The 17,528-nt window shown below is 42.4% G+C and overlaps 1 protein-coding gene across 6 annotated transcripts in view; it reads left to right on the forward strand.

The window, feature by feature from the left end:
* The first annotated feature begins 216 nt into the window (after positions 1–216).
* bur (GMP synthase burgundy) overlaps positions 217–17,528 on the forward strand; it is a 94,085-nt gene continuing 76,773 nt past the window's right edge. For 2 of the 6 annotated variants that reach the window (XR_008409384.2, XM_053798752.2), the window contains exons 1-2: positions 417–552; positions 13,159–13,368. Coding sequence is in view for 2 of the 6 variants with exons in the window: in XM_053798752.2 (XP_053654727.1) it covers positions 13,327–13,368 (42 nt within the window). In the remaining 4 variants the exon portion in view is untranslated. Of the gene's footprint in view, positions 317–396; positions 553–13,158; positions 13,373–17,528 lie in introns of those variants that run through there. The other 4 variants (XM_053798753.2, XM_053798755.2, XM_053798756.2 and 1 more) reach the window with 4 other exon arrangements.

Below are 17,528 nucleotides of genomic sequence, written 5' to 3' on the forward strand. Positions count from 1 at the left end.
TATATCTCTCCTGGGTTCCAGAAAATACATATCAAAGGACATGAACTGTTCTCAGTAATTTAGGTGTTTCACCGTACGTATTAGTACGGTGAAATTTCTCTGTATATTTATGTATATTTTAGACATAGGTATGTATAAGTATATTTTAGGTATATTTAGGTATATTTTAGGTATATTTTAGGTATATTTTCTTAAGGTTGCGCTTGTGGTTGCTATTATGTATGGTGGAGCAGCACTGCTGGAGTCCGTCTGTTTTTACTCCCATCCGCTGCCCTAAATTCTTATAATCCTGGTATTCCCGTCGGAATTTTACAAGGTGAGTGAGGTGGGAGGTGACATGGAGGCGATGGAGGGGAGAAACGATGCGTGGAGGCCTCCCCGGGAGGTTTTAATAGATGAAATAAGGAGTGTGTGGAGGTGAAAGGGACGGAGCCTGAAGGTGGGTTTGTTGTGGCCCTGGTGATGGTGGGATGACTGTCCAGCACTCGTCTCACTCTCTTTTACTCTGCTTCCTGCTGCTGCTGCTGCTAATACACCATCCCGCTCTTTCTGGTAAGCTGCTGGCTCCGCCACCTTGGATCTGGAGCACAGTGGCTGGGTGGGAGATAATGTAATGGGAGGGAGGGATACCGGGGATACCTAACCTTCTTTCTCTCCATATATACACACCAAATATAAACTATTATGTGTATATCTCGGTGTATATACATCCAGAGTTTACATTAATACCATTTAAAGTATTAAATTACCCATATAATGGAAAATATTAGGTGTAGTCTTACCAAGCATCGTGTAGTAGATAGGTTTCAAACCTTCACCTTAAATAACCTAATTAACTCGTATTAAAGCTCATTATTAACATTATTAACATTATTAACCCATATAATAACCCAGGGCAAGCCAGGAGTGTGGCTTAGTAACATTGTGGTCCTTAGGTGCTCATGGATTCCTAATTAATAAATTAAGCTTATTTTTGTGAATTTTTTTAAGATTTGGTCACCTAGTAGTAATTAGGTACCTGGGTGTTAGTTACACCTGCTGTCAGTGTTCACCTAGCAGTAAGTAGGTACCTGGGTGTTAGTTACCTTATACTTGCTGTCAGTGTTCACCTAGTAGTAATTAGGTGCCTGGGTGTTAGTTACACCTGCTGTCAGTGTTCACCTAGCAGTAAGTAGGTACCTGGGTGTTAGTTACCTTACACCTGCTGTCAGTGTTCACCTAGCAGTAAGTAGGTACCTGGGTGTTAGTTACCTTATACCTGCTGTCAGTGTTCACCTAGTAGTAATTAGGTGCCTGGGTGTTAGTTACACCTGCTGTCAGTGTTCACCTAGCAGTAAGTAGGTACCTGGGTGTTAGTTACACCTGCTGTCAGTGTTCACCTAGCAGTAAGTAGGTACCTGGGTGTTAGTTACACCTGCTGTCAGTGTTCACCTAGCAGTAAGTAGGTACCTGGGTGTTAGTTACACCTGCTGTCAGTGTTCACCTAGCAGTAAGTAGGTACCTGGGTGTTAGTTACACCTGCTGTCAGTGTTCACCTAGCAGTAAGTAGGTACCTGGGTGTTAGTTACAGCTGCTGTCAGTGTTCACCTAGCAGTAAGTAGGTACCTGGGTGTTAGTTACCTTATACTTGCTGTCAGTGTTCACCTAGTAGTAATTAGGTACCTGGGTGTTAGTTACACCTGCTGTCAGTGTTCACCTAGCAGTAAGTAGGTACCTGGGTGTTAGTTACACCTGCTGTCAGTGTTCACCTAGCAGTAAGTAGGTACCTGGGTGTTAGTTACCTTACACCTGCTGTCAGTGTTCACCTAGCAGTAAGTAGGTACCTGTCAAGGGAGGTTCCTTGATGCTAGCGAAGGGCTCTTGATTCAAGGAATTGTATCTGCGGACCTTTAATCTAGTTAACTATTTCTCATTCCTGTGGGAATGAGAAATTAACCCCTAAGGATTTAGTAAACCCTAAGGGTTTAGTACTCTCCATGAATTTAATGCAGTAATTAGGTTTACTTAGGTACAGGTACACACAAGTACAATTATTGTACATAGTAACACATTGCAATAATCACGAACAAGCGACAAAAGATGCAAATTAACTACAGGAGAGGTTGAATGATAGCTCTAGGTCTTTTATATTGCAGTCGACATCTTCAGGAGCTTGCAATGTTGCAGAAATGAGTAGGAAATCGGGGTCGATTCTAGCTAGAGTCCTTCCCCTGGATCAGTGGTTCCCAAACTGGGGGTAATGGTAGAGTAATGGTAGAGTAATGCTCTTTCTAGAGTCTAGAGAGAGCATTACTCTACCATTACCTACGATTACTCTACCATTACCCCCAGTTTGGGAGCCACTGCCCTGGATGAATCTACCCAGACCTCCCACTCGTTCCTGCAACATTGCAAGCTCCTGAAGATGATTGCAACACAAAAGGCCTAGAGATATCATTCAACTCTCCCTGTGGTTATTTTGCATAGTAAATTACCTAGGATAACGTAAAAATGTCACTTATTTTCATTGAGGTCCTTGTGTTCCGTTGACTATTAACGAGGATTAGTATCATGTACCGGTGACTATTTTTATTCTTCGTTACTGATGTGTTATTTCCACGGTGCACCGTGGCCTGGCAGCTAAAGTTCTCGCTTCACACGGCGAGGGTCTGGGTTCGATTCCCAGCAAGGGTAGAAACATCGAGCATGTTTCTTTACACCGGTTGTCCGTGTTCCACCCATCAGTAAAACGGGTACCTGGGTGTTAGTGGACTGGTGTGGGTCACATCCTGGGTGTTAGTGGACTGGTGTGGGTCACATCTTGGGTGTTAGTGGACTGGTGTGGGTCACATCCTGGGTGTTAGTGGACTGGTGTGGGTCACATCCTGGGTGTTAGTGGACTGGTGTGGGTCACATCCTGGGTGTTAGTGGACTGGTGTGGGTCACATCCTGGGTGTTAGTGGACTGGTGTGGGTCACATCCTGGGTGTTAGTGGACTGGTGTGGGTCACATCCTGGGTGTTAGTGGACTGGTGTGGGTCACATCCTGGGTGTTAGTGGACTGGTGTGGGTCACATCCTGGGTGTTAGTGGACTGGTGTAGGTCACATCCTGGGTGTTAGTGGACTGGTGTGGATCACATCCTGGGTATTAGTGGACTGGTGTGGGTCACATCCTGGGTATTAGTGGACTGGTGTGGGTCACATCCTGGGTGTTAGTGGACTGGTGTAGGTCACATCCTGGGTATTAGTGGACTGGTGTAGGTCACATCCTGGGTGTTAGTGGACTGGGGTGGGTCACATCCTGGGTATTAGTGGACTGGTGTGGGTCACATCCTGGGTATTAGTGGACTGGTGTGGGTCACATCCTGGGTGTTAGTGGACTGGTGGGGGTCACATCCTGGGTGTTAGTGGACTGGTGTAGGTCACATCCTGGGTGTTAGTGGACTGGTGTGGATCACATCCTGGGTATTAGTGGACTGGTGTGGGTCACATCCTGGGTATTAGTGGACTGGTGTGGGTCACATCCTGGGTATTAGTGGACTGGTGTAGGTCACATCCTGGGTGTTAGTGGACTGGTGTGGGTCACATCCTGGGTGTTAGTGGACTGGTGTGGGTCACATCCTGGGTGTTAGTGGACTGGTGTGGGTCACATCCTGGGGCTCTGGTGGCCTGGTGGTTAACGCTCTGGCTTCACACAGCGAGGGCCTGGGTTCGATTCCCAGCCAGAGTAGAAACGTTGGACGTGTTTCTTTCCACCTGTTGTCTATGTTCCCCATCAGTAAAATGGGTACCTGGGTGTTAGTCGACTGGTGTGGGTCGCATCCTGGGACACTGACCTAAGGAGGCCCGGTCACAGACCGGGCCGCGGGGGCGTTGACCCCCGGAACTCTCTCCAGATAAACTCCAGAAACTCCAGATATCCGCGGGGAATACATTCCAAGACTTATTGTGGCTCGTACGTTATATTACGTGCAGCCAGCAGTAACAGCCTGGTTGATCAGGCTCTGATTCACCATGAGGCCTGGTCACAGACTGGGCCGCGGGGTTGTTGACCCCCGGAACTCTCTCCAGGTAAACTCCAGGATATCCAAAACTGCAGATAGTAGCGAATGCTATACATACCGGTTTTTATTTACAGTGGAACCTCAAATATCGAACTTTCTTTGGTCCAGAAGGCTGTTCGAGTGCCTTTACCGAATGAATTTATTCCCATCAGGAATAATGTAAATTAGGTTAGTCCATTTCAGACCCTCAAAAATACACTTATAAAAGCACTTACAAAAATACACTTACATAATAATTGGTTGTGTTGGGAGCAGTTAGATTTTTGAGGTTCCACTGTACTTACCTATGGTAAATTTTAATTGATAAATTACTCGCAACAAGCCGAGAATTTTTTTTTCACTGATGAGAAACTCTTCATGGTTTCTCTTAGGCTTTGAAGAACTGCCATCATTGCTATTTTCATTCTTTGGGGTCATTGTTAAGCGAAATTATTTTTGGGCTACAGTAAATAGTGGATAACTGAAACAGCAGAAACTGAATCCATTGATACGGGGGTTCTGCTGTGTTTTTGTTACGTCATGCGATGTTGAAATATTTTTGAAATGATAGTTGATTTGGTTGCTTGTGTTTATTTGCAAATTCTTTAATTTACGATTGACACCATCTTAATTACCATTTATATACATTATCCATACTTAGCGATTTTATCATAAAAGCCGTGGCTAGTGTAATGAGTGTGAATATTTTTATTGGGCATTATTAAATTAGTGTAACAACATAAGGATAAGTAGGTAGTGTTATGTAGGTTACTGGCTCAAAGAACTGACAGATTGATGAATTAGACACTTGTTCAACACGTAAGTGTTGTGAACTGAACCCATCGACTCCAGGCTGAGGGACTGATTACCTGAAACATGGTAACATATTGCAGTAATTGCAAACAGGTGATAAATAATACACAATCACCAGGAAGCCACTGGTTGGCAAAACACTTCCACAATAAGGATACCCAAGTGTTACACAAGTGTCTAATTCATCACTGTTAAATGTAAGAACGTGAGAATGAGCTGGTGATGGTATGAGATGGATACGGTGAAAATTGGTAGGTTGTATGATGCATCACGGTAACTCCCTCCCCCACCGTTTCATCCGTAGATCTGTTATTGATGCCAGTGTCGCTCATGGAAAATAAAAATAAGAATAAATATTTTATTTCTTTGCAAGGGTACAATGTGTATTTACAATTTTGATCAGCTAAGTACGAAGAAAGCCACTGTCATGCCAGGGCATTTTGGGCGGTTTATGTATTAAGCACGGCTCCTTCAAATGGAAATAAGCCACTCTGTCTGACTTTTTTGGGTTATCCTAGGTTCTCTACACATATGCTGCTATGTATGATAATTCTATGTAACTGTATTTGTGTATACCTGAATAAACTTACTTATTTACTTGCAAGCGGCAAATTTTGGTCTAGACCTGAGAGAATGGGTCTGTGTGGTGAATACGCACGGTATACAAAGAAATCCTGCCCCATGTAGTGCATGATGGGGAAATGCAAATCTCTGACTCTGTTTTATTCATATTGCAACTTCGAGGTTTTCTAGGGAGGTTTTTATTGTTTCATTGGCTGCTTCTGGGTATAGAATGGAAGACACACTAGTGAAAACAGAGATGATTTGGGTCAGTTTCAGGACTGGAAGTACAGTGGACCCCCGCTTAACGATCTCCTCCCAATGCGACCAATTATGTAAGTGTACGTATTTATGTAAGTGCGATTGTACGTGTATGTTTGGGGGTCTGAAATGGACTAATCTACTTCACAATATTCCTTATGGGAACAAATTCGGTCAGTACTGGCACTTGAACATACTTCTGGAATGAAAAAATATCGTTAACCGGGGGTCCACTGTAGTTTGAAAAGGGCTCAGAGTAGCAGAAATACTTGTTTTTTAGCAATTTTCCTGAGGAAGGGTACACTCCGTCCTCCCAGTGTTATATAGGCTTTTACTAGGTATATTTCAGGCCTTCAGCCCTCTGAGGGACTTAGCCCCTCTGTGGAACTTAGCCCCTCTGTGGAACTTAGCCCCTCTGGGGGACTTAGCCCTCTCACAAAGGGCTAGTGGACTTTTTCTTCCTCCCACAACAACTTTATTAAAACCAAATGTGTACCAGGTATCTCTTTTGTTAGCCAATGATTTTGGGGGATCAATATTGGATGTATTGCTTTAGGTCTTTGTCTAGTCTCAGAAAAGATTATGAATCCGCTTCAATTATTTGGATGACCTAAACCATGACCAGTCATTCTTAGTTATATTTTATTATCCAAGAAACGTAGTAAAACTTCAGTTTTTTGGCTTGTAGTGATGGCTTCAAATTGAAGGGCAAGTGTTATATAGGAGAAACCTGGGGTCATGGTTAATGAACAGACCATAGGTTGCTTTAGTGGCCGGAATGCCTGCAGTGTTTGTTTGAGACTTTTTAACTGGAATTTGTTGAGTTTTATCTAATAGTAGAATTGTTTTGATGTTTGAATGGATGTTTTCTTGTGCTCTGTCATTAAAAAGGAATGCATAGTAGTGAAATAGCTAGGAATGTGGTTAAGTTGATTAATGGAATTGGCTTGAAATAGGACTCAATATGGGTGAAATCTTCAATGTGTAAATTGTGCCCAGACTGCCATCTATGCACCTGTGTTATTCTGCGAGTTTTGTGTCAAATTTCTCATTTTTGACATCGTTACTTTTGGAAAAAAGATCTCCCTCTTAAAATTTTTTAAATCACAACTCTTGGCACTTAATTTCAGGGGTCATGATAGTGACAGGGTTGATATAGGTCCCATATAACTGCATTTGTATCATGTGATGCAGGAGCACTGCAGTAGGCTAACCGGCTTATGTTAGGCAGGTCCGACCTTGGCATTTCAGTGTTAGGTAGTACCCCATTACCCAGTCATCGTGCCTTTGCATTAGGTCATGAGCTTTCTTTATCTAGTTCTCTGTTGTGACTGTTGATGCAGTTTACCACATATGTATATGATACTAAATGCTTTTCTATCACATGGAAGCATAACTGAGATCTCAATTTCTAGTTGTGGAAACAAGGCGGCCAGCTGAAGACGAGTCTAATTTTATATTAAATTCTTTAACCCCCAGTGTGCTCATGTGGTGCACCCTCCACCACTTTCACAGCACGGTAGATCACCGAACATTTTGAACAAAGGAGAATGACATTTGGGTGTACATGCTGCAAACCCCCAATATATGTAGAGCATTTCAGGCACACTTACGACTAACTTAAGATTAATAAGGCGGCAACAATATGAGTAATTTTGTATATACAGTCGCTTAGGGGAGTGTAAGTGTAAATTTAGGAGTTTACAACGAATATAAAAGGATCAAATATTCTATTAGTCAGTTGAAAGAGGTTGAGCCTCTCTCTCTCCTTCCCATCTTTCTCTCTCTCTCTCCTTCCCATCTTTCTCTCTCTCTCTCCTTCCCATCTTTCTCTCTCTCTCTCCTTCCCATCTTTCTCTCTCTCTCTCCTTCCCATCTTTCTCTCTCTCTCTCCTTCCCATCTTTCTCTCTCTCTCTCCTTCCCATCTTTCTCTCTCTCCTTCCCATCTTTCTCTCTCTCTCTCTCCTTCCCATCTTTCTCTCTCTCTCTCCTTCCCATCTTTCTCTCTCTCTCTCCTTCCCATCTTTCTCTCTCTCCTTCCCATCTTTCTCTCTCTCTCTCCTTCCCATCTTTCTCTCTCTCTCCCTCCCATCTCTCTCTCTCTCTCCCTCCCATCTCTCTCTCTCTCTCCCTCCCATCTCTCTCTCTCTCTCTCTTTCCCATCTCTCTCTCTCTTTCCCATCTCTCTTTCTCTTTCCCATCTCTCTTTCCCATCTCTCTCTCTCCTTCTCATCTTTCTCCCTCCCTCCCTTTCATCTCTGCCTCTCCCTCCATCTCTATGCCCCACTGTGCACTGCTGTATAATCCTTTTAAGTTTAGCACCCTCCATGAATATAGTAGTAATAATTTCCTTGACATTTATTTTCACTCTGTACTATGGTTCTTGTTCCTTACATCTTTACCTTTTTTTAGTTCATTCTCAGTTGAGCTGTTATTGAACATTACTGCAGTAGTGGCTTGTCATTGTAAAAACATCAAGTGAAGTTCTAACATGAGACTACAAAAAATACTACGGCATGAGTGAATTAGTGTAGTACCATTATTTTTTCATACGAAGCAGTGAAGCCGCGTTGGTCGGAGTTGTGGAGGCCAGATTCTCCAAGCCACTCGGCAGCCCAGCACTGATTGGCCCACATGGGTTTAGCATTTTGTGAATACAGTATACTAAATATTAACAACAGAAATAATAAAAAATGATGATAATTAGATTATTTTAAATCATTGCATATACAAAATATAAAATACTGTACTAATCAGAAAGCTCGTAGGACACAGGATTTTTGGGCAAAACTTGGGCTAGTATTAAAACTACATAGCTTTTTGTCTATTGCAAGGTATTAACCAGACATTATTGATGATAATAATTGTAATAATAATCACCAGAGGAGGAGCAAGATATTGTGGTCAGATGGTAATTGATTGTAAGGTCATTTATACTCCTGGGAAGACAGCTTTGAATGAATAATGGTGGCTGTGCTTTCTTCTTCTTGGTGGGAGACAGCTGTTAAAAAAAACAGTAATGCCTGTAGCATCAGCACACCTCTGGCAAGGCAGTGATGGAGTGATAATGACAGTGTTACTTCTCTTTTGGGTCACCCTGCCTCAGTGGGAAATGGCCGATGTGTTGAAAGAAATAACCGTAATAATGATTGGCAATTTGGTATTTTCTGGGGGGGGGGGGATAAGGAACGTTGGTAGGTTCAGTAGACAAAGTTCTCGCCTCACACTGAGTGTCCGGGGTTCAATTCCTGGCCGAGTAGAAACATAGGGCATGTTTTCTTACACTGTTATCCCTGTTCACCTAGCAGTAAGTATTTGGGTGTTAGTCAACTGGTTTGGATCACATTGTGGGGGACGAGATTAAAGGACCCCCAATGGAAATAAGTTAGTCCTCGGTAACATACTGACTTTCTTGAGTTATCCTTTGTGGCTAATCCTCCAGGTTAAAAATCCAAACAAATTTTATCATAACCTTGTAAATATTGTATGTTGGTAGATCCAAGAACTAACATTGTCGCCACCTTCCCTGTTTTCTTGTTGATTTCTAAGCATAATCTCTAATGCCCAGATACGCAAATATCCCACACATAGGAGAGAAGAGCTTATGACAACGTTCCATTTACAAAGTGTGACTTTGTAAATGGTATAAGCCGGACCGATATGTTGTCAAAAGTTTCTCTCTCCTATGTGTGGGTTATTTGTGTGTTGTTCCAGTCATAGTATTGTGCCTTTTTGTTCTTTATAGTCTCTAATGCTCATCCATCTATTGCCATTTGTCATTTACAGCTGTTGTGAACTGGGTAATTTTGATGATACAGTAAGCTATTTATGAGGCTGCAGTACTCATAGCATGATTATTTTTTTTTTAATGCAGTTGAAAGTGCATCCATAATTGAATGTCATATACCATTAAGGCTTTATCATGTGCTGTTCAATGAGCCACATTTGCAAAAACATGCAGTGTGTTGAGGAGCTTTGTAAATGAGCTGACCAGCTGTTAGTACAGGAGGTCCCCACTTATACAGCATGGGTTCCAGGCTACTGCTGTACAGGAGGTCCCTGCTTATACAGCATGGGTTCCAGACTACTGCTGTACAGGAGGTCCCTGCTTATACAGCATGGGTTCCAGACTACTGCTGTACAGGAGGTCCCCACTTATACAGCATGGGTTCCAGGCTACTGCTGTACAGGAGGTCCCTGCTTATACAGCATGGGTTCCAGACTACTGCTGTACAGGAGGTCCCTGCTTATACAGCATGGGTTCCAGGCTTCTGCTGTACAGGAGGTCCCCACTTATACAGCATGGGTTCCAGGCTACTGCTGTACAGGAGGTCCCTGCTTATACAGCATGGATTCCAGGCTACTGCTGTACAGGAGGTCCCTGTTTATACAGCATGGGTTCCAGGCTACTGCTGTACAGGAGGTCCCTGCTTATACAGCATGGGTTCCAGGCTACTGCTGTACAGGAGGTCCCTGCTTATACAGCATGGGTTCCAGGCTACTGCTGTACAGGAGGTCCCCACTTATACAGCATGGGTTCCAGGCTACTGCTGTACAGGAGGTCCCTGCTTATACAGCATGGGTTCCAGGCTACTGCTGTACAGGAGGTCCCTGCTTATACAGCATGGGTTCCAGACTACTGCTGTACAGGAGGTCCCTGCTTATACAGCATGGGTTCCAGACTACTGCTGTACAGGAGGTCCCCACTTATACAGCATGGGTTCCAGGCTACTGCTGTACAGGAGGTCCCTGCTTATACAGCATGGGTTCCAGACTACTGCTGTACAGGAGGTCCCTGCTTATACAGCATGGGTTCCAGGCTTCTGCTGTACAGGAGGTCCCCACTTATACAGCATGGGTTCCAGGCTACTGCTGTACAGGAGGTCCCTGCTTATACAGCATGGATTCCAGGCTACTGCTGTACAGGAGGTCCCTGCTTATACAGCATGGGTTCCAGGCTACTGCTGTACAGGAGGTCCCTGCTTATACAGCATGGGTTCCAGACTACTGCTGTACAGGAGGTCCCTGCTTATACAGCATGGGTTCCAGGCTACTGCTGTACAGGAGGTCCCCACTTATACAGCATGGGTTCCAGGCTACTGCTGTACAGGAGGTCCCTGCTTATACAGCATGGGTTCCAGGCTACTGCTGTACAGGAGGTCCCTGCTTATACAGCATGGGTTCCAGGCTTCTGCTGTACAGGAGGTCCCCACTTATACAGCATGGGTTCCAGGCTACTGCTGTACAGGAGGTCCCTGCTTATACAGCATGGGTTCCAGACTACTGCTGTACAGGAGGTCCCTGCTTATACAGCATGGGTTCCAGGCTTCTGCTGTACAGGAGGTCCCCACTTATACAGCATGGGTTCCAGGCTACTGCTGTACAGGAGGTCCCTGCTTATACAGCATGGATTCCAGGCTACTGCTGTACAGGAGGTCCCTACTTATACAGCATGGGTTCCAGGCTACTGGTGTACAGGAGGTCCCTGCTTATACAGCATGGATTCCAGGCTTCTGCTGTACAGGAGGTCCCCACTTATACAGCATGGGTTCCAGGCTACTGCTGTACAGGAGGTCCCTGCTTATACAGCATGGGTTCCAGGCTACTGCTGTACAGGAGGTCCCTGCTTATACAGCATGGGTTCCAGGCTACTGCTGTACAGGAGGGCCCCACTTATACAGCAGGTTAAGTTCTAGGCTACTGCTGTAAAGTGAAACAGTTTTTTTTTCTACTTTCAAATGCATATAAAAGCCTGATAACAGGTTTACACTACCATATATTAAGTGAGCAATAGAGCTAGGCCTAAAAAGAACCTATGCAGTATGTACATTGCTTACCTTAAAGTATTTTCATCCTTAATTTACAGTGAGTAGTGAATGTATATACATATACAGTGGACCCCCGGTTAACGATATTTCTTCACTCCAGAAGTACAGTGGACCCCCGCATAACGATTACCTCTGAATGCGACCAATTATGTAAGTGTATTTATGTAAGTGCGTTTGTACGTGTATGTTTGGGGGTTTGAAATGGACTAATCTACTTCACAATATTCCTTATGGGAATAAATTCGGTCAGTACTGGCACCTGAACATACTTCTGGAGTGAAAAAATATCGTTAACCGGGGGTCCACTGTATGTTCAGGTGCCAGTACTGACCGAATTTGTTCCCATAAGGAATATTGTGAAGTAGATTAGTCCATTTCAGACCCCCAAACATACACGTACAAACGCACTTACATAAATACACTTACATAATTGGTCACATTCGGAGGTAATCGTTATGCGGGGGTCCACTGTATTGTAGGAAATCTGAATAATTGAAAAATAAGTATAATTGAAAATCAGTGCATTAGTGAAGCACTGTAAAGTGGGACCTTCCAGTACTGCATTAGTGAAGCGCTATAAAGCAGGACGTTCCGGTACTGCATTAGTGAAGCGGGGCCTTCTGGTGCTGCATTAGTGAGGCGGGGCCTTCTGGTACTGCATTAGTGAAGTGGGGCCTTCTGGTACTGCATTAGTGAAGTGGGGCCTTCTGGTACTGCATTAGTGAAGCGGAGCCTTTCGGTACTGCATTAGTGAAGCGGGACCTTACGGTACTGTGTTAGTGAAGCGCTGTAAAGTGGGGCCTTCTGGTACTACATTTAGGAGGCAGGTCTACAGGGGCATGGAAAGGTCTTCGTGTCACTTTTATACTCCCATATATCTATCATTCTTTGCATAAACATCTTGATGCATTGTTCTTTTACTCTCTTCTTTTGGGAGTCAGGAAAATAGCTAGTTGTGTGTTAGATAATTCAAAAAGTTACTTCCGTAGACAGGATATATTCTGCCATAATTTATCAGTAAAGAGGTGGATAGTGGAGAGATATACTAAGTGCCTTGTGAGTATAATTTTCAGTTAGTGCTGCATGTTTAGTTTTTTCTAAGTTCTGAATAGGCAAAAACTGTCAAATTTTTGACCGATGCTGTGTACTTATGACTGTAATCTCTGAGCTTTAGAATGGTAAGAATTGTTGTACAGTACAATACAGTGGACCCCCGGTTAACGATATTTTTTCACTCCAGAAGTATGTTCAGGTGCCAGTACTGACCGAATTTGTTCCCATAAGAAATATTGTGAAGTAGATTAGTCCATTTCAGACCCCCAAACATACACGTACAAACGCACTTACATAAATACACTTACATAATTGGTCGCATTCGGAGGTAATCGTTATGCGGGGGTCCACTGTATATGTATTTACAATGTGATCTAAACTCGAGAGCATTATTGTGCCATAGGAATAAGGCTAAGAATACATTTTAAGGCTTATTTTTCAATTTGGCAGTCCTTGTATTCAAAAGAGGGCAGCAGTGGACGAATTAAAATCAGGGTAGAGTGTATAATACTGCTTAAAGAGTGTGAGAAAGTTTCTTAGTGTAAGGAGAGTATTGTACCCATCAAGGTGGATTTAAGGAAGCTTAGGAACTGATGGAAAACTATTGTTGTTTATGAAGGCAGTAAGTGGGAACTGCTGAGGAGCAATACTGTCCTGCCAGCAGTGTTGCCATTGAGAGCCCAGGAAGGCTAATACATGGGAGTAGACAAGCGCGTGTAGCCAAGATATCAACATGCTTCGCTCGTTGGCCCACGTTTGACGTTCCCAAGTCGAGTTTCGCTTGGGAATGGGAAAGAGAAGACTTCACAAGGGCTTCAAAAATCTCTGTGTAGGTAACAATACTTGCGACCTTGTTTTCGATAACCTTTCAAGTAATCCTATAGATTTTCTTACATGTTTTGCTTCTTAATACTACTGCACTCAAAACTGGATAATTACCATTTTTTTTGCTTATTACTAACCAGGTTGAGTGGGTTAATATTAATTTTCGAAGGTGTTTTAAGCATTAATTAGCTAATGTTAATGTACAGAGTAGAATATTGCAGCTGTTGGTAAGGGATGAGGCTTATGTAATGAAAAGGTTGTATAGCGTGTGTGTGTGTGTGTGTGTGTGTGTGTGTGTGTGTGTGTGTGTGTGTGTGTGTGTTGTGTGTCTTGTGTGCGTGTGTCTTGTGTGTGTAATTAATTGTGTGGTTGGGGAGTAAAGTTATGCTGGAGGTGTTTTTGTAGTGTTTTACCAGGTAGCACAGAATTATGCTTGTGGTGTTCTTGTGAGTATAGAACTATGTGGTGTTCTTATGAGTAAAGAGCTATGCTTGTGGTGTTCTTGTGAGTATAGAACTATGTGGTCTTATGAGTAAAGAGCTATGCTTGTGGTGTTCTTGTGAGTAAAGAGCTATGCTTGTGGTGTTCTTGTGAGTAAAGAACTATGCTTGTGGAGTTCCTGTGAGTAAAGAACTATGCTTGTGGTGTTCTTGTGAGTAAAGAACTATGCTTGTGGTGTTCCTGTGAGTAAAGAACTATGCTTGTGGTGTTCTTGTGAGTAAAGAACTATGCTTGTGGTGTTCTTGTGAGTAAAGAACTATGCTTGTGGAGTTCTTGTGATTAAAGAGCTATGCTTGTGGTGTTCCTGTGAGTAAAGAACTATGCTTGTGGTGTTCTTGTGAGTAAAGAACTATGATTGTGGTGTTCTTGTGAGTAAAGAACTATGCTTGTGGTGTTCTTGTGAGTAAAGAACTATGCTTGTGGTGTTCTTATGAGTAAAGAGCTATGCTTGTGGTGTTCTTATGAGTAAAGAGCTATGCTTGTGGTGTTCTTATGAGTAAAGAACTATGCTTGTGGTGTTCTTGTGAGTAAAGAACTATGCTTGTGGTGTTCTTATGAGTAAAGAACTATGCTTGTGGTGTTCTTATGAGTAAAGAACTATGCTTGTGGTGTTCTTGTGAGTAAAGAGCTATGCTTGTGGTGTTCTTGTGAGTAAAGAACTATGCTTGTGGAGTTCTTGTGAGTAAAGAGCTATGCTTGTGGTGTTCTTATGAGTAAAGAACTATGCTTGTGGTGTTCTTATGAGTAAAGAGCTATGCTTGTGGTGTTCTTATGAGTAAAGAACTATGCTTGTGGTGTTCTTATGAGTAAAGAGCTATGCTTGTGGTGTTCTTATGAGTAAAGAGCTATGCTTGTGGTGTTCTTATGAGTAAAGAACTATGCTTGTGGTGTTCTTATGAGTAAAGAGCTATGCTTGTGGTGTTCTTATGAGTAAAGAGCTATGCTTGTGGTGTTCTTATGAGTAAAGAACTATGCTTGTGGTGTTCTTGTGAGTAAAGAACTATGCTTGTGGTGTTCTTATGAGTAAAGAACTATGCTTGTGGTGTTCTTATGAGTAAAGAACTATGCTTGTGGTGTTCTTGTGAGTAAAGAACTATGCTTGTGGTGTTCTTATGAGTAAAGAACTATGCTTGTGGTGTTCTTGTGAGTAAAGAACTATGCTTGTGGTGTTCTTGTGAGTAAAGAACTATGCTTGTGGTGTTCTTGTGAGTAATGAACTATGCTTGTGGTGTTCTTGTGAGTAAAGAACTATGCTTGTGGTGTTCCTGTGAGTAAATAACTAAGCTAGTGGTGTTCTTATGAGTAAAGAACTATGCTTGTGGTGTTCTTGTGAGTAAAGAACTATGCTTGTGGTGTTCTTATGAGTAAAGAACTATGCTTGTGGTGTTCTTGTGAGTAAAGAACTATGCTTGTGGAGTTCTTGTGAGTAAAGAACTATGCTTGTGGTGTTCTTGTGAGTAAAGAGCTCTGCTTGTGGTGTTCTTGTGAGTAAAGAACTATGCTTGTGGTGTTCTTGTGAGTAAAGAACTATGCTTGTGGTGTTCTTGTGAGTAAAGAACTATGCTTGTGGTGTTCTTGTGAGTAAAGAACTATGCTTGTGGTGTTCTTGTGAGTAAAGAACTATGCTTGTGGTGTTCTTGTGAGTAAAAAACTATGCTTGTGGTGTTCTTATGAGTAAAGAACTATGCTTGTGGTGTTCTTGTGAGTAAAGAACTATGCTTGTGGTGTTCTTATGAGTAAAGAGCTATGCTTGTGGTGTTCTTGTGAGTATAGAACTATGTGGTGTTCTTGTGAGTAAAGAACTATGCTTGTGGTGTTCTTGTGAGTAAAGAACTATGCTTGTATACTCTAGTTTATTACATAGAATACAAAATTGCTTGTGGTTGTGGCATATAATTACCTCGTCTTGACCCAGGGCCGGTCTCCAGGAGCACGGAAAGTCTCAGAACTCATCAAAGTAGTGTATCCGTCATTCCTCTCTTAAGAAGAATCACAGTTCTCACGTTCTTGTATTGTTCATTACTTTGTCTTATCTACTTGCCTGAAATTGTATGTTCTGTTTTCTGCATTGCTTGCTTCAAAAATTCTAATGCGTTATAAAAAAAAAACTCGCGTAAGATTATTGTCTTTCTCTATTTCAACATGTGTTCCAGTTACGACATTACTCATGCCTTTGGTGTCTCTGTTCCATCTGTATTTCTTTGATCTGGAACCCATTTTTTTTCTCTTTTTAACTACTATAATAATAATCTTTTATTTGTACAAGTACAAAGTATACAGGCCTAGCTGACATCAATGGCATATGTACACCATTTTGGGTAAATTACGTAAATTTTGTCCCCTTGGATGCGACCCACACCAGTTGATTAACACCCAGGTACTTATTTTCCTGCTAGGTGAATATGGACAGAAGGTGTCTTAAGGAACTGCATCCTAATGTTTCCACCCATACCAGGGATCAAGCCCTGGACCTCAGTGTGTGAGCCAAGTGCGCTAGCAACCCAGCTATGGGTATAAAATAATGACAGGTTAATAAATAAGAAACACGTGAAAGAGTTGGGTATCGCTGTTGTTGAAACATTTCGCACATACAATAGGCTTTTTCAGTCCAATACAGAGAATGGATTGCAGGCAGCAGAAGTAACTGAGGAAGACTTTGATGAGTTCTGAGTGTGTTTCTACTCTTGGAGCCTGGCCATAGGCCAGCCTACTGCATAGGCAAAATATTTCAGGAATTAAGGTATTCATTTACCATATTTTACGGCGAACAAGGCGCTCCGGTGTTGAGGATGTCCCCCCAATTCTTTTTGGTTAAATTTTTTGGAAAAAGGAAAGGTAACTGGAATTTTGGCCTCCAAGACACTGCGTAAATTTTCAAGACTTATTTTGGGGGAAAAAATAGCATGTTCGATGCCATAAAATATGGTACATTTTCTTTGCATGTGTTGTAAGGGAGGCAGACGAAGTTAGCAGTATACTGTTGCATAGTATACAGTGTGTGGCAATAATCTACCCATTTACCATTCTTCCAAGAATGTTCTTTCTATCTTCTGGTTTGTTACAAGTCTTATTTTCACTGTTACCCGGGAATAACTCTGATAGCCCAGTAACAAATAATAGCCAGGACAAGCACTTGTATGTTGCTGCAAATGCTTACTGTAGAAATATGGCAATATAATTGCTGGCTATTGCAAATACTTTTCAGCTTGGAATATATTTTTTTTTTTGTTAGGTAGGACACAAGTGCAACTAATGCAACATTTTATTGTGGCAATGTTTCGTTCTCCAGGAGCTTCGTCAATTCATTCCAGCTTGACAAAGCTCCTGGGGAGCGAAACATTGCCACAATAAAATGTTGCGTTAGGTGTATTTGTGTCCTTTTACCTAATGTGTTGCCTATAATTCTACCAATATTATTGCAATATTTTTCTTAACTGTGATTTTCCTGAGACTTGTTTTGGGGGTTTTTCTGCTTCAACCCAACCATAGGAGAGCTAGATATTTTGGTCTCTTATCTCCTACTTGTCGTACCTTTTTTTTTGTCGTTACACAGTTCATATTAGAGCTCATTCCACTCTTCTATAACTCTGTTTGTATACAAGTCTGTCTTTTCTGCATACCTGTTTCTGGGTGTGCTTCCTTACACCTGCTGTCCCTGTTTAC

This window comes from Cherax quadricarinatus, chromosome 95 (genome assembly GCF_038502225.1).
Source record: "Cherax quadricarinatus isolate ZL_2023a chromosome 95, ASM3850222v1, whole genome shotgun sequence".
Classification (NCBI taxonomy): domain Eukaryota; kingdom Metazoa; phylum Arthropoda; class Malacostraca; order Decapoda; family Parastacidae; genus Cherax; species Cherax quadricarinatus.